At 48.1% G+C, this 27,494-nt stretch overlaps 11 protein-coding genes across 12 annotated transcripts; 6 read left to right on the plus strand and 5 right to left on the minus strand.

Annotated features, from left to right (window-relative positions):
• The first annotated feature begins 218 nt into the window (after positions 1-218).
• On the plus strand, positions 219-1,694 carry LOC111066617 (mediator of RNA polymerase II transcription subunit 6). Its single transcript, XM_022355355.2, has 4 exons — positions 219-864; positions 920-1,094; positions 1,150-1,255; positions 1,312-1,694. The coding sequence occupies exons 1-4, from the start codon at positions 662-664 to the stop codon at positions 1,602-1,604; spliced, it is 777 nt and encodes a 258-aa protein (XP_022211047.1). The 5' UTR covers positions 219-661; the 3' UTR covers positions 1,605-1,694.
• On the minus strand, positions 1,602-3,798 carry LOC111066613. Of its 2 annotated transcripts, XM_022355352.2 has the most exons (4): positions 3,640-3,798; positions 2,938-3,582; positions 1,996-2,883; positions 1,602-1,929 (listed from the first exon to the last, which is right to left on the minus strand). In XM_022355352.2, the coding sequence occupies exons 2-4, from the start codon at positions 3,497-3,499 to the stop codon at positions 1,700-1,702; spliced, it is 1,680 nt and encodes a 559-aa protein (XP_022211044.2). In that variant the 5' UTR covers positions 3,500-3,582; positions 3,640-3,798; the 3' UTR covers positions 1,602-1,699. The 2 variants fall into 2 exon arrangements, with proteins under 2 accessions (XP_022211044.2, XP_022211043.2); XM_022355351.2 differs by having other exon boundaries at positions 2,938-3,798.
• A 506-nt stretch (positions 3,799-4,304) lies between these two features.
• Positions 4,305-6,258, plus strand: LOC111066549 (synaptosomal-associated protein 25). Its single transcript, XM_022355260.2, has one exon. It carries the CDS (start codon positions 4,587-4,589, stop codon positions 5,220-5,222), a length of 636 nt encoding a protein of 211 aa, XP_022210952.1. The 5' UTR covers positions 4,305-4,586; the 3' UTR covers positions 5,223-6,258.
• A 109-nt stretch (positions 6,259-6,367) lies between these two features.
• LOC111066548 (mannose-6-phosphate isomerase) lies at positions 6,368-7,940 on the minus strand. The gene is made up of 3 exons (XM_022355259.2): positions 7,829-7,940; positions 7,094-7,724; positions 6,368-7,038 (listed from the first exon to the last, which is right to left on the minus strand). The coding sequence occupies exons 2-3, from the start codon at positions 7,668-7,670 to the stop codon at positions 6,425-6,427; spliced, it is 1,191 nt and encodes a 396-aa protein (XP_022210951.1). The 5' UTR covers positions 7,671-7,724; positions 7,829-7,940; the 3' UTR covers positions 6,368-6,424.
• A 190-nt stretch (positions 7,941-8,130) lies between these two features.
• Positions 8,131-10,943, minus strand: LOC111066547 (probable Dol-P-Man:Man(7)GlcNAc(2)-PP-Dol alpha-1,6-mannosyltransferase). The gene is given in 7 exon segments (XM_022355258.2): positions 8,131-8,749; positions 8,752-9,332; positions 9,395-9,766; positions 9,825-9,978; positions 10,030-10,203; positions 10,261-10,393; positions 10,467-10,943. Coding segments are annotated over 7 exon segments (2,064 nt in total). The 5' UTR covers positions 10,599-10,943; the 3' UTR covers positions 8,131-8,231.
• LOC111066683 (26S proteasome regulatory subunit 6B) lies at positions 10,615-12,453 on the plus strand. The gene is made up of 3 exons (XM_022355486.2): positions 10,615-10,630; positions 10,891-11,652; positions 11,704-12,453. Exons 1-3 carry the CDS (start codon positions 10,615-10,617, stop codon positions 12,375-12,377), a joined length of 1,452 nt encoding a protein of 483 aa, XP_022211178.2. The 3' UTR covers positions 12,378-12,453.
• Positions 12,454-12,534: 81 nt separating this feature from the next.
• Positions 12,535-16,463, plus strand: LOC111066577. The gene is made up of 6 exons (XM_022355299.2): positions 12,535-12,804; positions 12,870-13,368; positions 13,430-14,536; positions 14,604-14,993; positions 15,049-15,722; positions 15,788-16,463. The coding sequence occupies exons 1-6, from the start codon at positions 12,620-12,622 to the stop codon at positions 16,161-16,163; spliced, it is 3,231 nt and encodes a 1,076-aa protein (XP_022210991.2). The 5' UTR covers positions 12,535-12,619; the 3' UTR covers positions 16,164-16,463.
• A 686-nt stretch (positions 16,464-17,149) lies between these two features.
• LOC111066578 (serine/threonine-protein phosphatase 5) lies at positions 17,150-19,514 on the minus strand. The gene is made up of 8 exons (XM_022355300.2): positions 19,259-19,514; positions 18,747-18,988; positions 18,543-18,693; positions 18,358-18,479; positions 18,025-18,295; positions 17,511-17,961; positions 17,366-17,447; positions 17,150-17,302 (listed from the first exon to the last, which is right to left on the minus strand). The coding sequence occupies exons 1-8, from the start codon at positions 19,446-19,448 to the stop codon at positions 17,243-17,245; spliced, it is 1,569 nt and encodes a 522-aa protein (XP_022210992.1). The 5' UTR covers positions 19,449-19,514; the 3' UTR covers positions 17,150-17,242.
• A 372-nt stretch (positions 19,515-19,886) lies between these two features.
• On the plus strand, positions 19,887-21,100 carry LOC111066698 (SWR1-complex protein 4). Its single transcript, XM_022355506.2, has 2 exons — positions 19,887-20,364; positions 20,440-21,100. Exons 1-2 carry the CDS (start codon positions 20,140-20,142, stop codon positions 21,052-21,054), a joined length of 840 nt encoding a protein of 279 aa, XP_022211198.2. The 5' UTR covers positions 19,887-20,139; the 3' UTR covers positions 21,055-21,100.
• A 433-nt stretch (positions 21,101-21,533) lies between these two features.
• LOC111066693 (transmembrane protease serine 9) lies at positions 21,534-27,451 on the plus strand. The gene is made up of 9 exons (XM_022355498.2): positions 21,534-21,937; positions 22,295-23,062; positions 24,507-24,609; positions 24,687-24,832; positions 24,904-25,011; positions 25,166-25,531; positions 25,948-25,971; positions 26,203-26,592; positions 26,648-27,451. Exons 1-9 carry the CDS (start codon positions 21,874-21,876, stop codon positions 27,376-27,378), a joined length of 2,700 nt encoding a protein of 899 aa, XP_022211190.2. The 5' UTR covers positions 21,534-21,873; the 3' UTR covers positions 27,379-27,451.
• Positions 23,086-25,108, minus strand: LOC111066697. Its single transcript, XM_022355503.2, has 2 exons — positions 24,928-25,108; positions 23,086-24,459 (listed from the first exon to the last, which is right to left on the minus strand). The coding sequence occupies exon 2, from the start codon at positions 24,387-24,389 to the stop codon at positions 23,310-23,312; it is 1,080 nt and encodes a 359-aa protein (XP_022211195.2). The 5' UTR covers positions 24,390-24,459; positions 24,928-25,108; the 3' UTR covers positions 23,086-23,309.
• Positions 27,452-27,494: the final 43 nt, after the last annotated feature.

Genomic DNA, 27,494 nt, shown 5'->3' on the forward strand with positions numbered 1-27,494 from the left:
ATTATAATAATGCAATCAGCTTAAAGTATTTTAATTACGGATTTTATGTACTTTTTCGCACAATCAGAACTTTTTAGCGCCAAAATTTGATTTTAGATCTGCTAGTTTTTGTTGTTATTAGTGGTGATAGTTCCGCTGATGGGCAGAAAAGTGAAGAAATGTGCTGTTAAGCGCAAAAGCAATCGAATATCGAATAGACGCACTTGCATCCGAAGGCGACGCAACTTTTTTCCACCACTAGAGCCCTATGCTTAATATTATAAACAAAATCGAATCGAAACAAAAACAGCGCCTTGTGTTTGATGGTTGTGTGAAAAGTGCATACGGATGGGCATGCAGCGTGCAGATCGCAGAACACATTAGATACCCCAGTTTGATGGTTCACTTACAATATTATCGCGGTTTTTTTGGGAGCGGAACAGCGGACACAAAATTTACTGTACGCGACAGCGGGACTAAATTATTTATTACACAACAAATAAATCAAAACAGGCATCAGCGCATTGTTACGTTAAAAAACAGCAGCGTTCTGCTATAAATAGGTTGTAAACAAACCGAGAAATAGGAAAGAAGCGCGCGCGCTCTTGACCCACTATCTCTGTCGCCTCGCAAAACCCAACCAAAGGCAAGACCGTAGCAGTAGCACGTGCAGGTTGCAGCCATGGCAAACCGACAAATGGCACAAGCGAATGCCAATGCGCCCGAGAACCATCTGCGTCTATCCTGGCATGACACCCAGATGATGGCCACCCTGAGCCCCCAGACTGTTATGGACTACTTCTGCCGCAAGTCCAATCCCTTCTATGATCACTTGTGCAACAACGAGACGATACGGATGCAGCGGCTGGGGCCCGAGCATTTGCAGTAGGTCTCTACTCTTCATCAATGGTTTCCCCACTAACCATGACTTTATTTGCAGCAACATGATTGGACTGGAGTACATCTTGCTGCATGTGGCCGAGCCTATTCTCTATGTGATACGCAAACAGCATCGTCACAATCCTTCGGAGGCGACACCCATTGCCGACTACTACATAATTGGAGGCACTGTGTACAAGGCGCCCGATTTGGCAAACGTCATCAATGCACGCATAGTAAGTACCCCACCGCCCCTTGAGAGAAACCCAAGGCTAAGGTATTTACTTTCAGCTCAACACAGTCGTCAATCTTCAGGCCGCCTTCGAGGAGGCCAGCAGCTATGCCCGGTATCACCCCAACAAAGGATACACTTGGGACTTTTCTTCCAACAAAGTTTGTAAGTAACAATACTTGGTTAACATGTTGCCTGTTTGATGCATCATTTTTCTGCAGTGTCCGATAAGTCCAAGTCGGATAAAAAAGATGCCAGCGCTGTGAAGGATGAGAATAGTGGCACGTTATTCCAGAAGCAACGTGTGGACATGTTGCTGGCCGAATTGTTGCGCAAATTTCCACCGCCCATCCCTCCTATGCTGCAGAATCTCCAACAGCAGCCCTCGGCAGCGGGCGATGAGATGACACCCGGTGGTATCAATGCAACCGAAATGAACAATGCCACAGGACCGCTAGACATAAAAACTGAGGGTGTGGATATGAAGCCCCCGCCCGAAAAGAAGTCCAAGTGATTATGTTAGAGTGTATTTTGGTTGTCGGTTGTTGGAGATTAAAGTACACTGGAACTTAGGTCTAGCTAGGGTAGAGTAAAGACAAAATGTTTGATTTAAACCTCAGCACTCGGTGCTTCATGCTTAGCGGCGACCTTTAGGGTCTGACTCTTCGAGTGCATCGTCATGCAGTGGTTGGTGTACTCCAATATACTCTTGAACGACTGCTTGCAGATGTTGCATGGCACAGTCTTTGTGGGTGTGCGATAAACACCAGCGTGGGCAACGTTCTTTGGCACCTTCTTTACGGACGGCGGTCCCATGTTCTGGGCTCCATAAGAGCTAGCTAAAAGTGTAGATAAATCGGTGTTAGAATCGATACGTATTCTGCCCTTGGATTAGTTCAACTTACCCCTCCCAATTGGTGTTGTAATTTGTAGAGGCTGTGACTTGTGTGCACTCAAAACTGATGGACCAGCGCCACCTCCACCGCCAGCGCCACTAGCTATTTTGGGTAGCTGCGCCTTCTTCACATGATTTAGTTCTGTGAACTCAAGCTTGCGCTTTTCGGCCGGCGGTATCTTGTCACAGTTCTGCATCAGATGAATGTGCAGGGCACGCTCCAGGGCGAAGTTCTTGTCGCAAAACTTGCAGCGATTCTTGCTCGCAGTGGCACTTGCACCAATCGGATGATTGGCGTTCAGTCTCTTGAGGGGCTTGGGTCCATTCTCCACCATGTCGTGCATGCGAACATGCATATCGTGCAGGCTCTTTACACGGAAAATGACCCCGCAAGTATTGCAGTTGAAGACTGCATCGGATGCGATCTTAGTTGGGGGCTTTGAAGCGACTGGTATGACTTTTTTGGGCGAACTGATCCCAGTGGTGGAGATGGACTTGCGCGATATGCCAGTTTTGTTCTTGGATATGGGCAAAACGCTGCGGCGGCTCACTGGTAGCCCGCCGCCTGAGCCCATCTTGCGGGAGGGGCTATTCAGCGTAGTTTTCACTACCACGGACATGCGTTGCTTGAACGAGTAGGTGCGCGTCTCGACAGCGGCTGTAGGCAAATTCGAGCGGCGGGGACGTGGCAAGGCCCCAGAAGCTTTAGGGAGTAGCGATACTCGCTTCTTGTTGGTTTCGAAAGTGTTTAACTTCGACGTCGACGGCATCATGACATCGCTGGATATCTTTAGAGCTTTGGCGAGCAGCTCAGAGACTTCATTGACTACATCAGCGACTGGAGGAGTCTCTTTTACAGCTGGAGAACAAGCGAGAATCGACGATTCCTCATTGGACACTGAAAAACGGAGCGATATAATAAAGAAATGCTAGGGATAGGACTGAGTCTCACCTTCAGTAATGTTCTCGAGGACCACATTTTCGCTCAAAGGATAAACGTTATTGAGGATATTCGGCTTAGCAACCTCCTGCATTGAGACTTCATCCGTGGTAGAGTCTTCGGTTTTCAATGTATTGAACTTCACGGTGGTGCCCGTCAGTTCCAAGGTACTATCGCCGGCTGCATGCTCATCGGGCAGTGTGTTCTCCTTGTTCTCGGCATTTTCCCCCTCAAGAGGGGTTTGCATTGGCAGCGACTCTGCTGCTACCATTTTCTTTGAGGGAGTGGAGCTCCCGTTGTGCTTGTACAACAAGCTGTGGTCGAATGGTTTCAGCGGCGAGTTCGGCTCGGATTGCAGATCCTGGAGGACGGCACGTTTCACCTCCCTATCCTCCACGGTCTTGTCCAAATTGGCTTCCATCTTGGAGCTGTGCACCTCCATATACTGACTGTTGTGGCTGACCATAGCAGATTGCCATTTGCTGCCACCGGACAGCGTGTCGTCGGCATCAAAGGATAAGTACATGGAAATACTTTCCTCGTTGGCCGCCATCGAGCGGCGTGAGTCGTCCATGCTGTCCTGTTTTTTTACTTTCGTTCGGTTAATAATTTGCCCAATTGGCTACTCAAAGTGAATTTGATTTGTCAAAAGAAACGCTAAAAATGAAAAAAAATTTAGTTGAAAGTGATCGTACGCCAGAACCGACGCTGTACCCAAAAACAAAGCGCTAATATTTAAAAAAAGATTTTCCAACACTACGCTTGCGACAAGAAACACAACGGCGTCGTAGTTAAAATGTCGGCTTCGAAAAAAATTTAAAAAAATATTAACAATGTTCCTTGTGAATTTCCCGAGACCCGACACAACTATTTAAAGAATTATACTTAAATTAACTAAATTATTCGACACTTCGATTTTTCGGCGCCTGCTTTGAATAATCATTTTTTTGTAACTATCGGGGTCTTGAAACGATACTATTGATACGTTCGATACGTCCGACAAGCAACAATGACGATACATTTCGAACACACTTACGTTTTATGCTTTGGCGTTTTTATTTGAACCTTATTATGTAAACAATTCAATAAAAATGACCTCTGAAAACTAGCCAATGCTGAACAAAATTTATTGAGGAATTGGATAAAACTATTTGTTTAGGGCTGTGAGGGCCAACTAGCTAGTAATATTAAACGGAATATCAAAATTGTGGAATACGATTTTAAATACATTGTTAACCAGGTGGGCAGAACTGCAAAATCATCGATGGTGGAAACATCGATGATTTCAGCATCGATGCATCGCACAATTATAAAAACATCGATGATATCGATGTTAACATCGATTTTTGTGCACCCCTAGTGTATATACAAATTATAAACTTTTTTGCCAAAAATCAAAAATAAAAAAAATAAAATAAATAAATAAAAAATATTGCTGAATTTTGAAAACAAGTTAGTTACTGTTAGTCCCAAAAACGAGCTGCAACGCGAGTAATCTCAGACAAAATCTGCGCACCAACACAGACACAGTCCATTCAAGCATCCGTATTTTTATTGTGACTCACTGGAACAGATTTCCCCAAACAACCACTAGACGACGTCCGAGTCGCACCCACTTGTTAAGTCATCAATCAGTGTGAGGCAAGCGAGAAAGTCTAGAAATGGCTGCTGTGGAGAACGAACCGCGCACCGAGCTGCAGGAGCTGCAGCTGAAGTCGGCTACGGTGGCAGATGAATCACTGGAGAGCACCCGCCGTATGTTGAGTCTTATGGACGAAAGCAAGGAGGCGGGCATCCGTACCCTGGTAGCCCTAGACGATCAAGGCGAGCAGCTGGATCGCATCGAGGAGGGAATGGACCGCATCAACGCTGACATGCGAGAGGCCGAGAAGAATCTGAGCGGCATGGAGAAGTGCTGTGGCATCTGCGTGATCCCCTGGAAGAAGGTGAACATCAAGGACGACGGAGACAGCGCCTGGAAGGGCAACGACGATGGCAAAGTGGTGGCCAGTCAGCCGCAAAGAGTGATCGACGAGCGCGAGCGCGGTGGCATGGGTGCGCCAGCCCAGTCGGGCTATGTGGCCCGAATAACCAACGATGCACGCGAGGATGAAATGGACGAGAACCTGGGCCAAGTGAACTCAATGCTGGGCAACTTGCGCAACATGGCCCTGGACATGGGCTCCGAGCTGGAGAATCAAAACAAGCAAGTCGATCGCATCAACGCCAAGGGCGATGCCAACAACGTTCGCATGGACGGCGTGAACAAGCGCGCAAACAACCTGCTCAAGAGTTAAATATGCACAAACAAAACGGACTCGTATCTCAAATCAATAATCAAGGCGATAGCCAATGTCTGCGACCCCAAATACCCCCAGATTTCTACCCCATCTTCAGTTCTACCACTGAGGAAAGAAAAGCAAATGTTATGGGCACAAAACTGTAACAGAGCAGTGGTTGCTACCCCGATATTTATACTATATATTATATACATATACAAGTGTTAGAAACAAAAACTGGACTATACTATGCAACAAAACCCATCTATACACACTACAAGCACTCTTTTGTACAGGCAAAACCAACTGAAGGAACCAATTACTTACGTTCGACAACTAACTAAATGTACATTTATGCGAAAAGCAAACCCCCAATTACTAACTACTGTTACTATTACTACTATACGATGTGTACAAAAGGAGCAACCCGAGCCGAGTGTTGCGGAGCCCAATTTTACTGAGATTTACCTTATAATGTACTCTGTTTTTGGTACACTACGCTACACACTTTTTGAGGCATTTTACCGAACTTGTGGAATGAAACCCAACACACTTACTATATGTAACTATTGAGATAAATATGAATATGTACGTACTATTGATGTATTGATAGAAACAAACCCCCGAGATCCCCACCACAGGCACAGCATCTGAAGTCACTTGGATAGGGATAAGGAACAAAATTAGGGGCGGTGGTGTGGTGTCATATCGTAGCCAATTTTATAAATAATTTGTTATACATTTATCTAGCCTATGGGATTCCTTGTTTATTGAATTGATCACTTGAAATTTTTGGTCCAAAACGTTCTATTGAATGAATACACGAATTGAGATTCGAGCTACGCGGAAATTCCGCGTTTGTCAGCTTCGTACAATTAGTTAAATTATTTTCCCAAACAAGCATTGACAGCAGCCCCCAGTTTCAACCATACCATACTAGTTTAAGTAAATGGAAATTGTAATTTTTGTTTTGAATTGTCTCGAGAAATGCTGAATCAAATCAAGCTGTTTGTGCGCAAGATATTGCTCGTTAATTAATATATGTATGTATACGTATTATGAATGTGTGTGTATTGTATAACTGATTAGATAACTTATTTTATTGCTTCGTCTATTGCCACATAACTTACATTCATAGCTGTTACCATTGCAATTAAAAAAAATTAAATCAAAAATGAGTTTATTGCACTTTACAGAAGATTTAGACTGCCATTATTATCTTATGGAATTCGAAAATAGTTATATGTCGCTATATAGCCTGTGAAGTTCTCGCCACAATCTTCGGCTGGGGCAAATTCAATTTCCGGCGCTGCCTCCACTGGAATGTAGACAATGCTGCCGCGCGTCAACACGATCTCTTTGGGGCCGGCACTGGTGTTCAGCCGCAATGTGCGCGAGCCCGCCAGTGTTATTAGTATGGAGCCGTATGGTTGAATTTTCAACTTATACGTGTCCACGGTATGCTTAATGGCCACATGAATCACCGCAAAGTCGTCCACGGGCGGGACGTACACCTGGACGTTTTCGTCAATGTGATAGGGCAAGAAGTGCTTGCGGCCAGCATCTGCACCTTCGAAGATCACCGAGGAAATCAACTGCTCTACGTCCTTGTACTTTGGCGTGAGACCAGCGCGTATTACGTTGTCCGAGCAAGCCATGCACTCGACGCAGTCGCCGTCTAGATACGCGTGAATCTCATTGGCGCCCAGGTAAATGGCCTGGCCCGGCTGCAAGTGGACTAGATTCAAGAAGAAAAGCGATAACACGCCCACATCCCCAGGAAAGTCCGCGTTGACCTTGTTGAACACGTCCAGCAGCTCATTGAACCTCAGTTCTGTATTAAAATACTTTGCATGAGAATCTGCCAGGATCATCTGAATTACACTTACCTTTCTGATAGTTTTTGGCTATATCCTTAATGCACTTGGCAACGACAGCCTCTTCAGACTTCATCAGTTTCTCGTAGCACAGTTTAAGCGTCTCGGAGCTGGGACTTTGATGCAGTTTGTCCACAGCTTCCTTGCCGATGAGCTTTGAAAGGGGCTGGAACTCGTCAATAAAGTCTCTGATGTCCTCGACTGGCTGGAATCCAACTAGAGCCACAAATGGCGTCAGAGCTATGGCCAATTCTGGCTTATGATTGTCGTCCTTGTAGATCTCTGGACGTTCCTTGTGCAAGCGCTCAGCTTCGCATTTATTCGGATGAACTTGTATGCTCAAGGCTTTTCTTATGCTCAAAACCTTGAACAGGTATGGCAAATCCTTTTTCAGCACCCGATCCAAGGTCTCGCCAGTTTCCTTGACCACGGACACTCCACAGATGTGTGTGCCCATCCACATTTCCGCATAGCTCTCCTGCTCATTTAGCGTAAAGTCCGGATCGTTGGCCATGGCCAATTGGGCGACGGCCGAGTTGATGCCCTTGCGTCCCCAATCATAGTTTTTCACCCAACCAGTTAGCTCCATTTTCTCGTGGCACTGTGTTTTCCTCCCAACAGCTGCCGCTCAACTAAGGTCAACCTGAAGGTGATAAGGAAATTAAATACAAACTCGCAACACGTTTATTGTGGCTGCGTGGGAGCTCTCACGATTAAGCGATGTCAAACAGCGCAATGAGTAATTACCGGCTTATCAGAAGAGCCCCAAAACGCTATAAAACGTTCTAAAAAACTTAAATTTGGCCGAAAAAAAATGTAATTTTGTTTTCGTTGTGCGTCTGTTCGAAATATTCGATTGCTTTTGCGCTTAACAGCACATTTTTGCACTTTTCTGCCTATCAGCGCAACTATCACCACTAGTAACAACAAAAACTAGCAGATCTAATATTAACATTTTGGCGGTAAACAGCTGTGGTTGTGAAAAAGGCAAAATATACAATAGTTGATTTCAAAAAATTTGCAAAGAAATTTCGATATCGATAGTGTAAAAAGGTGTACAAATTTAACGTTTTTATTTTTCATAAGTCCCAATATACACAATTATTCATTATCATTTCTATTTTTTATCAGCACAGTCGTGGATCGAGGATCATTTTATTTTCGTGGTCTCATCATCTATTTTGTCTATTACCTGCTTTAAGCAGTCCTTTGTTGATGTCTTTTCCAAATCGCAGATGCGCGTGAGGTCCATTGTTGCAATCTGCTCAATCATCTCTTTGATTTTTTCCTGTTTAATAATAGATTTTACAGACTGTCTTATTCCTGGGCGTCCGCCCGTGGCACCTGTGGTCTTTGGCGTCGGCTCTGAGGAGTCGTTTTCGATGTCTTTTCCCTTAGACCGATAGTGCTGCTCGATTATTTGGCGGATCTTTAGCTTGGTGGCCGCTCGCGATGTCCGTGAGGCTTGTCCCAGGGCCAGGTTGCGTAGTTCCTGAAAATTGATGTCCCTAGCTGGAGCATCGGGTGCGTCAACTTCAGCATCAATGCTAGCATTGAGCTCCAAGGAGGTCTCTTCCACAGTAGCCACAATGCCGTCGTCATCGTCCAGTTCTAGAAACTTGTTATGCTTGGCTTCCGGCACTTTAATTTCCTTGGGGATCTCCACACTATAGTCATTGGATCTGCTTTTACTGGTGTGGGTTCCAGCATTTTTGTCTTTTTTACTTTTGGTTTTGTTTTCTCCTTGAGTTGTGGCGTCGGCGTCGTGGTGGTTGCCCGCTTCTTGAGGATTCCGATGCAAGGCTTTGTCTTAACTCGCACCGGCAACAGGGAATTGTACTGTATGCCTATGCTGTTGAAGCAATCGACAAACTCCAAGGTGTCGAAATCATCCTGCAGCGAGGCCCACAGCTCCGTGTTGTGCTTGTTTTTGGCTTCCACCAGCAGATGCGTATATCTGGCTATTTCAGCTTGGGTGTAATTCATCGACTCTTCCTTGCTGTAGGTCCACTCATCGCGAATCTCCATGAAGCGCGACACCCCACTCTGTGCAGCCAAGTTGGCAATGTGTACCGACACATTTGGGGAGGCGCTCTCCAGGCGATGCAGTCGAGACAGGGCTGCTCCGCCTGGATAGTTTGTGCCCGAAATGACAAGCAAAAACACTGTCACAAGAACATTTAGTAGGAGATGACCGGCAGTTCCCAGAGCCAGGCAGCTATGCCACGTCGACTTGGCACTGTTCATCCATCTGAGGGAAGAATAATGAAGATTGTGAAATACAAGAAGTTTTAACCAAGGAAATTAACTTACATGCGTTGGCAGGCGCAAGCTGCGGCTATGTTCAGAACAGGAAATACGTAAATGATGAAGCGAAGCTCCTTGTGGGGCAGTACAGAGTACAGCAGTACAAAGGCCAGCGCAGACAGAGCCAAGGGACGAATTCTACGCTCCAAGACACAACCAATTGGCACAAATAGCAACGATGCTCCCATAGCGCGAGGCAAGGCCGAGTAGAAGTACCAGAGGAACGGTGACGTGCCCCAGTTAGAGCTCTTGTTAAGTATAGTATTATACCATAGTACCTCACCCTCGGGCCATAGCAGGCGTCGCCAGAAGAACGAGTCCACAAGCACTGAGGCGGTCAATATGCAAACGCCCGCCGGCAAAGCTATCTTTAGCAGCCTGAAGATAATGTCAGGAAATGGTCACAAGTGTTTGGCTATTAGATTAATCCACTCACCTATCAATAGACAGCCGTCGCTGCAGCAAGTTGATGGCCAGCAAAAGTCCAAAAAACAGAGCCAATTCCGATCGAAAGACGAGTATGGCTATGCCAGAGCAGATAATGAATGGCTTCTGTTGGTCGCGCATCCAATAGGCAATGGCATAGAGCACTGCAACATTAATTAGAATTTTTAGGTAACTGGTCATAGTGAGGCACTTACCTATGGGCAAAGCAAATATGTTTGGCAGAGGACGCGTCATGTAGAACATGAAATGAAACTGCGTTATTGTTATGGCCGTGAACCAGAGACGCACCTCCACCCCATAAATCTTTGTCACAGCCTGACGCAGGTTGTTCCAGGCAACGGAAATGGCGCCAGCCAATACAAGTCGCACTGAAATATGAACGGAAATTAAAATAGGCGACATTTGAATGGACAAAATGCTTTTACCTACATATTGTGCCCAGAACTTGTTGAGCCTCAGGGTCTCGAAGAGCAGCACAAATGGTGCGGACAGCATTGACACCACCAGCGGGCCAATGAATGTGCGGGGTACCACGCCAGGATACTCATGATGATCATACTGGCGGAGTAGAGATAAAGAACGTAAGTTATTGATTGGAAGGAGGAATTGGGTGGCTTTTAGGTTCGATTACCTGCGAGAAATTGCTGCGCAAATATAAAATATCATGCATGGCCTGCAAGTTGAAGCTCTCCTCCACTTTGGTGAAGGGCGTGTAGACCAGATGGGCCGCCGCCGTCAGAAATACCAGCATATCCACGGCCATCGTTAGTGAATCAAAAATGCTTGAAAGCTGGAGTCAATACTGGTCCATTACATAATGGCCATATTTGTTTTGATATCAATTTATATGTATATGTATATTTTATTGGACTTCTTGTGATGTATCAATAATATCCACGGTTCCAGCCGGTATCACACGCTCTTTTTGTTAAACAAACCGCACTTGAACGACTATTCTGCAGGCATGCACAAAGAACCAACATTTAAATACATATATGGCATATATGGAATACAATACGTTGTTCCAAAATAAATCGAAATAGATATATAAATAGAACGAACGCTCCTCCACGTCGGAGACGACGACACAGCAACCACAACAAGAACAAAACAACAGGTCCCTGGTACAGCTGATTGCCATTCCCACATAATTTCTGACATTTGGGCGCAAAAACTGCCGACTATAGTTATCGTTCTCGATAACTCCATTTTGGTTTTCAAATATTCAAGTCATTCCCATCTTCTTATTGCGTCTAGAAAGTGCACAGACAAAATTACTAAAATGAAAGACCAAATTGAACTTTTTCACAAGAAGAACTTGCAAAAATACGCAGGTTTTGAAATCAATGACTTGTACGTGATATACAAGAAACTGCAGATGGAGTTGGAGCTAATCCAGGTGCAGGAGGATTACATTAAAGAGGAGCAGCGTAATTTGAAGAAGGAGTTTATACACGCCCAGGAGGAGGTGAAGCGTATAAAAGCGGTTCCATTGGTTATTGGCCAGTTTCTGGAGGCCGTTGATCAAAACAATGGCATCGTAGCCTCTACCACTGGCTCCAACTACTACGTCCGTGTTCTGTCCACCATTGACAGGGAGATGCTCAAGCCGTCGGCATCGGTGGCCCTGCACAAGCAGAGCAACTGTTTGGTGGATTTGGTGCCGCCAGAGGCAGACAGCACCATATCAATGCTATCGGCGGATGAGAAGCCTGATGTAAACTACTCGGACATTGGTGGTCTCGACATGCAGAAGCAGGAGATTCGCGAGGCGGTTGAGCTGCCGCTCACACATGCTCATCTTTATAAGCAAATTGGTGGGTACCTATCCATATTTTGTAGTTCAACATATTCATTTTCCGTCTTAGGCATTGACCCTCCTCGTGGCGTTCTGCTTTACGGTCCGCCGGGATGCGGCAAGACTATGCTGGCCAAGGCTGTGGCCCACCACACAACCGCCAACTTTATACGTGTTGTGGGCTCGGAGTTTGTGCAGAAGTACTTGGGCGAGGGGCCGCGCATGGTGCGTGACCTGTTCCGTCTGGCAAAGCAGCATTCTCCGGCAGTCGTCTTTATTGATGAAATCGATGCCATCGCCACGAAGCGTTTTGATGCCCAAACCGGCGCGGATCGCGAGGTTCAGCGCATATTGCTGGAGCTGCTCAACCAAATGGACGGCTTCGATGAAACAACCAACATCAAGGTGATTATGGCCACCAACCGCGCTGACACTCTAGATCCGGCTCTGCTGCGTCCGGGACGCATGGACCGTAAGATTGAGTTTCCGATGCCGGATCGTCGTCAGAAGCGTTTGGTCTTCACGACCATAACCTCCAAAATGAATATGGGTGAGGACGTTGACTTGGAGGACATAATAGCACGTCCCGACAAGATATCGAACGCCGACATTAATGCAATTTGCCAGGAGGCGGGCATGCATGCCGTTCGTGAGAATCGCTATGTCGTCAATGCGAAGGACTTTGAAAAAGGCTACAAAGCAAGCGTGCGCAAGGATGAGGCCCAGCACGAGTTCTACAATTAAAAACCAAATGTATTAATAATAATCCTAAATATAACGCATTCCCGCCCCTCCGGTTGTGGCTGGGTGTGAGGCGAGGCGCGAAATTGCGATTGTTTTTCGATACATAGCCGAATATTGGGGAGTTGGGAGGTGTGCACGCAACAATTGAATGGCGGCAGATCAGCTGTTCTGTTTGTTCAAAATTGTGCGAATTTTGTTTTGCCGGGTCGATTTAATGGCATTTGCAATTGCTGGTGGCCAAAATGATGCACTTGGAGAGGTATGTGACGCGTATAAAGCCTGCAATCGAGGGCTTTATAAACGACCCTAGGAAAGACACTCTGTCGCTGGTAGAAAAAGAAATCGAGGGATTCAACTTTGGGGAAATGCGCATATACCAGGTTCAGACTGTGGTTCCCCTGGTGGTCAAGCTGAATGATCTAACCGGGTAAGTGACGCCACAACTCTTTTTACATCCCAAACCATTGCCACAGCATCTACTCACTGCCATAGGGAGAGCCAGGAGTTGCGCACCGGACTGATGAACTGCCTGAGGAACATAGTCTCGCACACGTATCTGTCTGATGAGAAGGGGCTGCGCTCCATACTGGTCGTGGTGCTGCAGCAGATACGAGACTCCAAGGGCGCCGTCATGCGGCCAAATCTCTCTGAGGAAATTAAGCTGGCCGCAGTGCTGTGCATACACGAGGCACTTAGTCGATGCACCACGGATGTGCTCGAAGCATTCTACACAAAGGAGACGGTGGTGGTCATAGGCCAGATATTGCTTACACTCCTAGAGATCATTGAGCATGAGAAATATCGGAAACTGGTTCAGTCGGCGCTGCAGTGCCTGATGATCCTCTTTTACGTCCACAACGAATCGGATCGTTGCGATGTGGTGCTGCGCAGCCAGGTGGCAAATACCATCTTCATATTCCTTCCCAAGGTTCTGATTGTGCTGTTTAAAACGTCTTTAAAGGATGAAAAGGTCGGCGAGACCATTAAATCGGTAAGCCTGCGCTGCCCTGCCTAAGGAAACAAACTGATATTAAACTTGTTCCTCTGAATAGATGTCTATTCAGGCCTTGGGCCGAATCATCTGCATCATGTTCGAAGAAACCACCGATGAGTTCAAGAAACTGCGTTACGACGTGGATGCCTTCCGAAATCTGTTCAACAACGCCAAGGACGGTCAGGCGGAGGCATGTGAGTACAACTATTTCGGCAACAAGAGTTCCACGGCCGAGGAGAAAGAGGAACGCTTGCATCAAATGCAGAAGGACCGTCGCTCGCTCTCTTGGGTGATGGCCACTTCGCGACGCATTCGACCTATTCTTGTGGAGACGAGCATCCTGCGTGCCCACACGTCAGCCAGCGTGCGCAGCACCTATGCTGATATGTGCTGCCTGCTCCTCAGAGACTGTGCCCACAATCTGAAAAGCAACTTTATACACATATTGGAGAGCGTGTTGGCCCTTTCCGAGGACGACGATCTCAAGATTTCCCAGCTGTGCAAGGACACCCTGCTTCGGCTGCAACAGCAGCCCAACAGCCAAAATATATTCGATGAGAATGCAGAGCTACTGCTCGATGCTCACCTCAACAAATGGCCACGCATCCTGCACCGCTGCGAAGACAACGAGCAATTCGCCGAGCTGCTATTCTTAAAGGGATTCCTGCGCAACGTCAATGCGGAAAAGCTGCAGCTGTTTTTCCTGGTTCCCAAGAACCTTGAAATGTTCGTAACTTGTCTGCTGACGGCGCTCGATCTGCGCACAACCCGCGATCTTTTGAACGAGGAGTACTCGCTGCGCCGCATCCAAGACGGAAAATCCAAAGAGCTGGCTGCCGAATTCGTAAAGTTGCCTTGGCGTCAGTTCAAGCATGTGAGCTCAAAGCGCACTGTGGACATTCTATCGGATATTGCAGAGTTGCTGGGTGCTGAGCCGGCCATAAATCGGATCATCTTCGATTACTGCCAGGATCTAATTCTCCAGAGATCTTCGGCCATGAATGAGTCAATTTTACTCTTAACAATGATGGTGTCGCCGCAGGCAAAAACGGCACGTGAGAGTCGCCTAGTACTGGCACAACTTTTGCTTGAGCAGCTCCTGCGCGACGAGCACTGGAGCTTGGCACTGCAGCCGGACGCGGCCTGGCGCCTCAAGGTCGACAAGGTAGGTACCACGATGAAGCCTTGAATAACAAGACAAACAACAAACAATCACAAATCGATTCCTGCAGCCCACGCAATGGTTTGAGGATCGCACACCTGGTCTCTACTCGTCGGCTCTCGAGGTGCGCACCCAAGACTGTGATTCGGATGACGAGCAGACTGAGGTGCAGAGTCGTGTGAGCATTGCGGACGCCCAGTTTAATGTGCTGCACACTTGTCTGATTCTGGACGCGGTGGGACATTGCGCAAGGTTCATTGGCGACACCTTCGATCGCCACATATTCTTGACTTTGCACCGAGTACTGCTGAAGTTAGCCAGCAGTAATACCATCGTCCACCATGCAGCCACATTTGCCTTTGTGTCCATGCAGCTGGCACTAAAGTACGCAGAGCCCTCGCATTTCATCGAATGCTCCACGGACTATATCACCTTTCATTTAAATGCCTTGCTCAAGAGGGTATGTAAACGATGCGAAACTCCTTTTGTATGCGTCTAACTTTTGGAATTTCCAGTCACCCGAGAGCACCGCCGCCGTGGACATTCTCACCGTGGTCCTACAGTATAGCAGCAGGGGCAATGTGCCTCATCTGGACAGCATATTTCAGACCATACGCGAGGAGTGTTCCAAATCCCATCAGATGGGGAATGTTCAGTCTTATCTGCGCGTCTTCAATGCATTCCTAAAGCATGTCACCCACTGGCATGGCGACACAACGGCCGAGATCAATGCCGAGCAGCTACCCATGCAGGTGGATGAGGATCAGAGCGTCTTGAGCACTTGGCTTAATGTGCTTGAAAAGCCGCAGCTTTTACAAGATGAAAACGGGGACATCAACATGGAAGAGCCGGTGGCGGAAGACTTGCCGGAATCCGAAACAGAACCGGAACCAATGAAGCCCGTTCTTCCGCGACATATTGAAATCATAAAAGATATTCTAGGACAAGTCATCAAGTTTGTCTCGACTGCTGAGCAGTCGCAACAGATTGTCGCGCTTGAATGTTTTGCCAGTGGTGTGCCCCTTCTGGCAGATTATGAGAATGAACTGCTGCCGCTGGTGCATCTGATTTGGCGGCCGCTCGTGGAGAAGTTTCGCCAAAAGGACGCCTTGGTGCTGAACCGTTGCTTCACATTGTTGCATCTGCTTGGCGTCCATGCCAAGGACTTTATAGCGAAAAGAAGTCTCAGGTGAGCATCAGGTTACCACCCCTCCTAAAATGATCAATCCTTAAAATGGTTCACTCACTTTTTAGCGACGTTATACCTCAACTGAAGCAGTTCCTCAAGGTGGCCAGTGTGCACAGCAGAAGTGAAATCCCGCTGGCCCAAACTCAGGAGTACAAGCTGCAATTGCTGTTGCTGCAGAGCTTGGGGGACCTTATACTAGGCCTACAGCTGGATGGGCGGCACTTGCACGAGCTGCTCTCCACTGTGGCGCTCTACCTGTCCCAGGCCCAGCCCCCAGAGCTCCAAAAATTGGCGCGAGAGTTTTTCCTCCAGCTGGCTGGCTATAATGGACCCTTTGTGTATGTAACGCTGCTCCAGCGGGCACATCTCAAGGACAGCAAGACAAATGTTAGCCAGATATTTGGTTCCATGGGCTTTAGCATAGCCAGCGGAGCAGATTAGCGTTAATAAAGAAGAGGACAGACAGGACAGGTTAAATATAATTTCACAATTGCTCTATTCTGTATTCTGTTCACTCGATTAACATTACAGGCTAGGCTTTAATGCTAAGTGTCTTTTAATGCATTGTTTACGGATACATATTTGATACACATTTAGTTATGGTAAGAATATTCTTGGATTATTGATTGATTCTCTTCACAAGCGAAAAGTGGAGGAAAATATCGAAATAAGATTTGATTGGGGTATCTTTCTAACTTGAATATGTTTATTAAAGTGACTTTTATAATATAAACAAGGCAAGGATAAAAAAAAAACACAAAAATAATTTATACACAGTTTTGGGAAGGAGAAGAGAAGGAGGAGCCAAACCGAATTCAATTGAAATCGAATTTCGTATAGTATGTGTATGTGTATATTTATGTATGCATATGTATATACTGTACTGGGATTTTGCTGGCCAATGACTAAATGCTATGCATGAACAAACATTTCATTTCATTTCCATTCATTTAATTTCCTTCTCAACTTACACTCGTATGTGCAACCGCAGATGCTTGGCACCGATAAAACTTAGCATCCGACTTCTAAAGCCACTATACACTATAACATCCTCTCGATCTGTATCTGCATCTGTATCAAATATAGCTGAATTTTATAAAATGATTGCTGTTTGTGTTTCCGTTTCTGTTGCTGTAGTTGTGATCCTTTCTACGCCTCTTCTTCTTCCGTCTCCTCGTTCAACGCCTCCTCTCAACGCCATTGACTCGCAATACTCGTCGCACTTTAAGTAGTGAAGCAGCTAGTCGCAGTGTGTGTGTGTGTGTGCATAAAAGTCTATTGAGCATCTCATCTCCAGAATCCAGAATCCTCTCTGCATCCTCTATCTCTGAATTTTCTTTGTTCGTTACAAGCTGTCCGACTGCTCTGCGGTTGTGTGGGTTCTCAAGCTGTTTTGTTTGTGTGTAGAGGTGTGTGTTTTGTGTGTGTGTGTGTGTGTGTGTGTGTGTGTGTGGGAGTGTGTGTTTAGCTATTGTAGTTAATTGGAAACTGACTTCTATGACTACGCCAGCCATAGTTCATTACGCCAGCCAGTTCATTAAGCTATTGGCATAGGCCATCGGCTTGACATCGGGATGTGGCTAAAAAAAACATAAAACATTGTTTAGCATATGACCTTTGATTAGGTTAAGTTCAATGCTTACCACAGCCTCGAATGATTTGTAATTTGGTTTCAAGTCGTTACCCGTAATGGTAATAAATGCGCCCATATTGCCCATAGTATCACTACAAAATATCAGTTTAGTTTAGTCTGTAAGTAGGACAAAGACTATTCTTTCGTTTACTTACCAATAGTTCGGGGCAGAGAAGACAGTGATGCATTGTCCGTTGTGGGCCTCCTCGTAGCCCATATCCTTGACTTCGTGGCTGCGTATGATGTAGTCCAAGTTATTGAGCTTACAGAATGCTTCAGTTATATCTGGGCCAAACTGTATGCCAACTCCACGCTTGGACGGTCCACGGCCCATCCATAGCTGGGGATCGGACCACAACAATTCGCACATGAGTCCCTCCTCGGGTGGCTGACAGTTGCGCTCGATTCTCCTGATGTTGTCCAGTGTGACATTATCCGAGGAAAAGAGACCGCCGTGCATTACCAGTATCTTCTGATTAATGCAGTGGCACAGTGGCAGCCAGTTGAACACTTGCGTGAATATGTCCGCCATGGTGCTAGTGTATTTAGCTGTTACCTCGCCCGTGAACCCGTACATTTGGTTCATATTGATACTCTCGTGGTTACCTAAAATCAAAATCATATCGATCAGAGAGCACTTAATCGACTTTTGCAGTAGTTGTAACTTACCGCGTGATAAGAAGAAGTGATTGGGATACAGCAGCTTGAAGCCAAACAACGTGAATATACATTCCACGGAGAAGGAGCCTCTGTCCACAAAGTCGCCATTGAACAAATAGGGATTCTTCTCCGATGGCAGTCCATTTATATCGAAGATGTTCATCAAATCATAGAACTGGCCGTGTATGTCACCGCAAATTGTAAACTTATCCTCATCCTGCACAGTGATGTCCACCAGAGAGGGCTGGACTCGCATGTAAGTATCAATTTCGCAGAGTATCTAAAACAAATGGCAGGGATTTATATCCTGTTTCAGATGAGTCTTGGCTCAAGCCCGCTCACTTTGTAGGCAAATTTGCGATGCAATCGCTTTTGTCCCTTGTAATGCTCCATCAGATCCTTCATAAACTGCAGGGTTACCTTCCCATCCTCCAGCTGTGGTCCTTTGTAGTCATCCTCAATAGCTGGAATAAACCCATACATATATTATCCATAAGCTACATATGATTAATGGTGTGTCCACATACTTATATTTTCCATGTCCCTGTACATCTCTGAGAGCGTTTTCTCGGGCTTGTCAACTGCAATGGCTCGCTCGAAGGCACGCATTTTCACAATCTTCGTGCACTCGGTGAATTTGAGCTTGGCATCCTTATCATTCGGTCTGCACTTGGCTACCTGTAAATACATACATTCAACTGTTGTTCATTTGCTGGCGGGGGTTTACTTACAAATTCAAAGTCGCATAGCGCCTGCTTGAACTTTCCCAGCGACATATGGGCCGCTGCGCGACGGTAGTAGCCCTTCAAGTAGCCAGGATCTGCTTTCACCGCTGACACACCGTCCGACAGGGCATAGCCAAAGCTCTCCTGGCGCAGATGAGCTAACGATCGGTTGGCATAATATATCGCGCTGTTGGGATACAGGTCTATGGCTTTGGTATACATGTCGATGGCTTTTGTAAATTCCTTGGCTGTTGGCATGTAGGGAAATCGAAGGGAATTGGGTCAGTGACAATACTAATTATACTCTCATGATGATGATGGTGGTGCATGTTTGGTGCTTGAGGACTACTTGTCTAATAAATTATCGCACAGCACAGTGATAGTTTTTGTCCCTGTTTTAAGGTTAGGTTGAAAAAGGTATTCGGAATGTATGGTTTTGCAACGCATATGGATGTCCATTCACTCAGCAATCTGGGCATGCATGGTGTATGTTATAAACTGGAGTGTGTGCCACTTACTTTTGAGCAAATCATTTCCCTGATTTTTGTACTGCTCGGCCGCGGCAAAATCTTGATCATTTTTTGGGCCGCCGTCATCTGAGGCCGTTTCTGGTTCCTTGCTACCCGTAATCTCCGCGTTAGCTGCACCCGGCTGTTTCTGTTGGCTCTCGCCATCCGTTTGCTGTAATTCTAGCTTGGACGAAGACATATCTTTTGTTGTAGTGAGTGATTTTCTAAAAAGTTATTTACTAGAGGTGGAGAAACAGCGTGACCGCGCCGATAACGAGAAAAAATACCATCCTGCTCAAAAATAAATACCATTAACTACCATTTCAGGAAATACCATTTAAATACCATTCAAATTAGTTCACAAACTTTAAAATTTAATTTAAATTAAAACAGCCTTTTTTCCTTTTGGCTGCATGCTGCTATAAAACTGCACCTTTCAAGCCAATGGTTAACATTTGGAATTATCTACAAAACGAGAGCCGTAATATAATCATAGTGCCAACTCTAACGGTTAAGTTAAACATTTGAATTAATCCAATAATTACTGTCTACTTTGCGAAATTCGTTGGTTTTTTTCCAATTGGAGACTGCACTGTACTGCAGGTGCAGCACGTCGATAACGATACCGAGCAAACAGCTGATCTGAGTCGGATTTGATACAAAGCGAAGCTGTGAGAAAACTTAGAAACGGAAACGGGTTTTATTGCTGGGAGAAGCGCTCAGAGTATACTATATTGTATTGAGAGTGTGTAGTGGCATTGCAGTGGCAAGCAGCACCAAAATCAGTACCCAGCACAACTCAATCCAGCGCATCATTGCAGTCCAATCAATTGACAATTATCAAGCCCGTGTGTGAGAGCGAGTGCGGGGGTGCAACAAAACCGTAAGAGATGATGTCCATGAGCAATCTATCAGTAGACGGGGAATTCCGTTACATTATTCAATGGTTCCACGAGTGGAGCGAGCTGCAGCGCGACGATTTTGTGTATGTGTTTGTGGAGTACCTAACCAGAGGCTCCAGCGCGGACGTGGGCGGTGTACATGTGAATGGCGTCGTGAACGCCCTGGCAACCGCAGGCGTGCAGGACAAGCCCATGAGCTTGTTCCAGTGTCGTGTAAGTATTAGAAAGTTCCCTAGCCCCCAACTCCCCCACCCCCTTGGCAGTCTACTAACTGTGCATTGTCCACAGATTAAGCTGTTTCGTGAATGGAGCCCAAAGTGGCCGATCGAGTTCAAATGCCAGCTGCAGGAAAAGATCAACGAAATCGACTCGAAAGTGGGGGAAAAGATCATCAATGAGCTGAAGGGGCACCATGGCGGCGGCGTGCACAATGGTGACGTAGCCGTTCATTTAAATGAAAATGGAGCAGCAGCGGGCGAAGAAATTGAACTGGAGCAGCCTGCTGCAGTCGCAGCAGCTTTGCCAACTGTGCCAACTCCAGCAGCAGCAGCAGCAGATGTGGCGCCGCCCGAGGTCCCGGCCCCTAGCCAGGCGGTGGAGGTAGAAGCAGATAATGACAACCATTTAGCAGCGGTATTGCGTCAAGAGACGCCAGTTGATGACGACGACGACGAGGTTGGAGACTACAATGAGCAGCGTGCGTCTGCTGGCGACGATTGCAATGCTGATGTAAATGGCCATTATTTATCGGCTTCGGTGACAACCATTGCGGTGAATACATCGCCCTCGACGTCTCCATCGCCATCGCCCCAGCCGAGCGTCGAACCTGTAGAACAGGTCGAGAATAACGTTACAGTCTCGGTAGCCGTAGCCGCTGCCGATGTGGTACCCCCAGTGGCATAGATGCACAGAGTGGCTGGGGCTTGTTCCCGAGCCAAACCAGAACGAACAATGAGAGGAAGCAGGCCTAATGAGTAGTTAAGTATTTTAGTCGTACGTGTGTCACCATCAACTCGGCATTCCATTTAACAATACGCATTTCTAGTTATGTAAGTTCTGCCGTTCTGGGCCCAATGAGATAAGCAAAACTAATCCGAACATCTACTGTTCTAAAGCACAAGCTAATAACGACTTTGGGTTCAGAAAATCCTGCACCAACATTCCATTACTTATTTTGTGCGTACTTTCTCATCAACTATCCTAAGCGCATCATCAACTGTAATCTAAACAAAACACATACATACTATATAATACACGAGAAGAGCTCATTTGAGGAGTTCCCCCCGCAATCCCATTGGCAGACGCATTCTCTGCCATTCCGCAGATCTTGTTCTCGCGGGAAGCGCACCGAAACATGTTTGGTAGCTATCCCTGGCTCTGTTTCCCTAGCTCTAGCTCTGGTTACTCATCTTTGGCCGGCAATGTCGTTGCCCGCTTCAGACGCCGCTGCAGGCCGCCGTCCGGATCTGTTGGGCAGACAGCGGCCGAGCCGCTCTTTTTTGTCTAAATTCGGTTTATGGCTTGATAATTGGCTTTTTCGTTGTTCTCTTTTTGTTGTGATTCGTCGCCCCATTGAAATCGAAATCGAAATGGAAATGAAAATGGAAATAAGATATGTATGCTCGCCGATTGAATCAATTTATTTCAATTTCGCACATCGACGGGAAACGTTGTGTTTGCGGCAACTCACAGATTTCGATCAGTGATTGATAAAACTACGAAATGGGGCAACAGCTTATGAAACTCATTTGGATATTGTGCTGCACTCTGTGCCTTCTCCTCCGATGTGAGTATCTTAGTATATACTGTGCTGTATGCGTGCGATATAAAAGACTGTAGAAGCGAACGCATGCACGAGAAAGAACAGCCCGCTCAGTGGGTCACGGCCAATGGAACTAGAAATTCCCCAACAGCAAATGTGCTAGCATCATGCTCGGCCAGCGCCGCGCCGCAAAGCGAAGGGCAATAAACCGCGAAAAACGTATCCAAAAAGTGAGTGTGTGAGTAATTGCCACTGCGCTGCGTGAGACGGGGCACTTCTGGTTTGGGTTTGGTGCTGGCCGACATTGACCTTGGCCGGACAGACAGACGGACGGACAGACTGTTGAGTAAGCGTTGTCACCCCAGCCGATTCTCGTTTCAGTCGATTTTGTCTGGGGCAGCTTGCCTGCTTGCAACTGCATACGCCTCCGAGAGTGCGTTGCATTCAGCCGCCTTCTGCTGCATCATCAGCCCGAAGAGAGTGCCGATGTCTTTGCGCAGGTACACGCCGCCGGCTGTGGTTTTGAAGGACTCGACCCACTGGTCTGCTGTCCCCATCGACACCGCCATGAGTCATCAACGGTCAGTGCCATGCGCATGCTGCGCTTTGCCCCAACGGACGAGCGCTGGATATGGGGAGAGAACACACACCTGGACAGCCAGGACGAAACGGAAATGAATCTGCACAATTACTGGGACTTCAAGGAGCAAAGAAACTGCCCCCAGCCAGTGGATGCCGAGTTCTACGATCATCGCTTTGCCAGTGGAGGTCACTCTCACGGTCACTCCTTCCGCTACAACATCGATCATGGCAGCAGCGATCCTCCACGATCACCACGTCCTGCCCCAGAGGATAAGCCCATTGTGTTTCCTGGGGATCTGCGCTTTCTTCGACATGGCGGCGACCTGGAGACCGGCACAGACGTGAGTCAAGGTCCACCCTTGGCGCCCTTTACCACGGCCCTGCCACCGACTGCCACGCCCGCTTCTCCTCCTCCTCCTCCTCCTCCTCCTCCTCCACCTCTTGTTCCTACTTTTCCTGCGTCAGTGACCAACTGCGGGATAAGCATCGAAAGCCGATTGCTCGGAGGAGAGCAGGCCACGGCCGGACAGTACCCATGGCTGGCCAGGATCGCCTACCGAAACAGAAGTGAGTAAAGGACACACGTCGACTCCTTGGAGTTGCTGGAATTTTGAATTTTAATTGCGCCCCCAAAAACGAACAAAACGCCTGACTGTAGTTGCTGCTTGGATTAGGTGTCTCCTGGACTGCGTTGTGTAGATGAGTATTCGAGTGACCTTGACCTCGTCCTTGTTGCAAATTGTTGAATATAATAAACCCCCCGGCTAGCGATCCTAGCCAATCTCACTGGCCACAGCTCCTAGCCTGATGGTCGTCACGACTCCCACGGTGAAGAGTGCCACAGCGATGCCCAGGTCCACTTTTCCTTCGGGAAAATCTTTGTTGGGATATGGGCTCTGTCCGGAGCCCTGACCACGACCATCGTATTGGCCTTGGCCAGGCGCAGCACGAGGCACAGCACCGCCACGACCATCGTTATATCCTTTACCAGCTGGACCGCTGCCATCTGCACCTGGGCCACCGCCACGCCCATCGTCATATCCTTTACCGCCATATGCACCGGAACCGCCATTGGGTGGGCCACCGCTTGTTCCTGGGCCGCTGCCATAGTTGCCGTCAGTGCCGCCAGGGCCTCCGTTACGACCATCGTTATAGCCTTTACCAGCGGGACCGCCACCGTTTGTTCCTGGGCCGTTGCCGTCAGGGCCGCCAGGTCCTCCGCTACGACCATCGTTTTTACCAGCGGGACCGCCACCGTTTGTTCCTGGGCCGCTGCCATAGTTGCCGTCAGTGCCGCCAGGGTCTCCGTTACGACCATCGTTATAGCCTTTACCAGCGGGACCGCCACCGTTTGTTCCTGGGCCGTTGCCGTCAGGGCCGCCAGGTCCTCCGCTACGACCATCGTTTTTACCAGCGGGACCGCCACCGTTTGTTCCTGGGCCGCTGCCATAGTTGCCGTCAGGGCCGCCAGGGCCTCCGCTACGACCATCGTTATAGCCTTTACCAGCGGGACCGCCACCGTTTGTTCCTGGGCCGCTGCCATAGTTGCCGTCAGGGCCACCGCCAGTTCCCCCGTAAGAATCTTCGCCGTTCGGGCCAACGCCACGTCCTCCATCAGGTCCAAAGCCAACAACCCGGTCATCATCTGGTCCACCTGCAGGACCATCACGTGGTCCAGCACCAGGGATACCGCCTCTATTAGTCGACTTGGTCGTCGGGCACATTTCTGTTCCACATGGGTCCGGACCGCACGGCCGACGGCCAGAGGGTTTGCCGCCTGGCTGTGGGCCGCCTGGCTGTGGGCCGCCTGGCTGTGGACCGCCTGGCTGTGGACCACCTGGCTGTGGGTCGCCAGGCTGTGGACCTTGTTGTCCAGATCCTTGGGATGGCCCATTAGCTTCGACAGGCTGACTTGCGATGGTCACACAGGGACACCCTTGCTTCTCCATCGTATCAATAGGGCGCTGTTGAACGAGAAGAGCATTATTCATCCATTCCAAAAATATTTCAGGCAGCCGCCGCATCAGCTACCGCTGCTCCGGATCCCTGATAGCCAGCAACTATGTGGTGACCGCCGCCCATTGTGTGGTCAACCTGGTCGCCGACCTGGAAGTGTAAGTTTCGGGCCAAGTGACAAGGCCCCCATCCCACTCTGATCTAGCAATCCCCTCTTGGTCCCTCTCACTCCCAGATCCCATGTACGGCTCGGCGATGCACCGTCCAATGCGGAGGATGCCTCCAATCTGTTTTCCATCGACCAAGTGTTGGTGCATCCGAATTTCGACCAGCCCCGTTATGCCAACGACATTGCTCTGTTGCGTCTCAACAGTACGGCCAGTAAGTGATTCGATCCCATCTCGTGCCCCATATCTGCTGGTCCCTAATCTAACTTACTCGTCTCTCCCCAGGTACCTACACGCCCATCTGCTTACCTTTGAACAGCAGTGAGGCACTCGGGAATAGGCTGATTGGACAAACGGGAGTTGCCGCCGGCTGGAGCACTTCAAATTCGGAAGGTGGGTGTTTTGCCTATACAGATATTGAAGCAACAAACGACGCACGTTCGCTTTGACTGGCTTCACCAGTTGACTGGATACGTGTCCCCCAAAGGGGAAATGCAAAGCCTACGATGATCCCATATATCATTCGTTTGCATATTAATAATTTCAGGCAATGTCTCTACTTCATCCATGGCGCGGTTTATTCGGCTGCCCATTGTGAACACCACCAGCTGTGCGATTGCGTACGCCACACTCAGCGAGAACTTCCAGCAGCCGATTGTCATCACGCCCAGTCACCTGTGTGCCCAGGGCCAGCCGATGAATGACGTGTGCCGTGGGGACAGCGGCGGCCCCTTTATGGACGATGGCACCTCTGGCCTGTTAGCCAATGGACGCTATACGCTCATTGGCATTGTCGCCTTTGGGCCGACCTTGTGTGGTGTTACCACGATACCGGGCGTTTACACGCTGGTCAGCAGCTTTTCGGACTGGATCCAGAGCAGCATCGGCAGGACATCGGCCAATCCCAATCCCTAAGCGGCGGCTACTTCAATAGGCGGGCGTCCATCCAAAGCTTTCAATGCCAAAGTCTACAGTGTAGAAGTCGAATTATAGCAATAATAAAATTCGAGATCATTATCTTTATACCTGATGCGAATTTGATAGCGAGAGAGCAGCCGAGCGCAAAAGCTTGTTCCAATCAAAGCTCACGCAAACTCAAGCTTCACTCTCAGCAACGGAACGCTGCACGGGAATTCCGTTTTAGTCATCGTATTTGTATTCGCAGCTGAAGATCGGAGCCGCCCATTATCGCGGTGTTTATTTTGATATCAGCTTCCACAAGCTGCGATATCATCGACGACGTCTTGAGAAAGGATTAAGCGCGCACAGCAGACACTACATGAAAAATGTTCAACAAAGCGTACATCTGTTTTATTATTGGGATTTTAGCCAACTTGTTAGCCGTGTCCGGTCGTAAGTAAACATTGAAGATGTTAGAGTGGCGGGAGAGGATGAGGAGGAAGAGGGAAACTACTGATTGGCTTGTGCTCTGGGCCTTCACATGTCTTCTGAAACCTCAAAACCTGTTCTATGCCTATATCTAATGCTAATAGTTGTTAGATATTCACAAAGCTGTTGGCCACAGCGAATTGTTGTTGATTATTGGAATTAGATTTATGTACATTTGTGTTCACCCCCCCACAGAGTTCTATTTCCCCAATGAGGCCGCCCAAGTGCCCAACTATGGCCGCTGCATTACGCCCAATCGGGAACGGGCACTGTGCATACATCTGGAGGATTGCAAATATCTGTATGGTGTGCTGACGACGAGCCCGCTACGCGACACCGACAGACTCTATCTGAGTCGCAGCCAGTGTGGCTATACGAACGGAAAGGTGCTGATCTGCTGCCTGGATCGGTACCGGGACACCAGCCCGACCACGATGCCACAGACGGTCCAGCCCAACATCACCAATAGCAATCTGCTGCCGCTGCCCGGCCAATGCGGCAATCTGCTGTCCAATCGTATTTACGGTGGCGTTCGAACCAAAATCGACGAGTTCCCCTGGATGGCATTGATAGAATACACCAAGGGTGAGTGCTTTAACTATCTATAATAGCTGACCCTTTACTCCATTCCTTTTCGTAGCCGCCGGCAAAAAGGGCCATCATTGCGGCGGCTCCTTGATCAGCACTCGGTATGTGGTGACAGCCTCGCACTGTGTCAATGGCAAAGCGCTGCCCGCCGACTGGCGGCTGACTGGTGTGCGCCTGGGCGAGTGGGACACCGCCACTGACCCCGACTGTGAGGTGGATGTACGGGGAATGAAGGACTGTGCTCCTGCGCATTTGGATGTGCCTGTGGAGCGCACTATACCGCATCCCTCCTACATTCCCAGCTCCAAGAACCAAGTTAACGACATTGCATTGCTGCGTTTGGGCAGCCAAGTGGAGTACACCGACTTTGTGCGTCCCATTTGCTTGCCCCTGGACGTGAATCTGCGCTCAGCCACGTTTGATGGCATCACCATGGATGTGGCTGGCTGGGGAAAGACGGAAGAGCTGTCCTCCAGCAATCTGAAGCTCAAGGCTGCCGTGGAGGGGACCAGAATGGACGACTGCCAGGCCGTGTACAATCGCCAGGACATAATGCTGGAGGATACGCAGATGTGTGCAGGCGGCAAGGAGGGCATCGACTCGTGTCGCGGCGACTCCGGGGGTCCGCTGATAGGCCTGGACACAAACAAAGTCAACACGTACTATTTCTTGGCGGGCGTCGTTTCGTTTGGCCCCACGCCGTGCGGCCTGGCCGGTTGGCCGGGAGTGTACACGCTCGTGGGAAAGTACGTTGACTGGATACAGAGCACAATTGAGCCATAAATGTTGTCTAAGTGTAATTGTAAAACACATTTAACTTGTAAATTGTAAATAAATTTGAAATAAATTACGATTGCTCGCATTTTATATTTTCGCGCCAAATGGCACAAGTACAAGGT

Source organism: Drosophila obscura, unplaced genomic scaffold (assembly GCF_018151105.1).
Source record: "Drosophila obscura isolate BZ-5 IFL unplaced genomic scaffold, ASM1815110v1 contig_150, whole genome shotgun sequence".
Taxonomy (NCBI): domain Eukaryota; kingdom Metazoa; phylum Arthropoda; class Insecta; order Diptera; family Drosophilidae; genus Drosophila; species Drosophila obscura.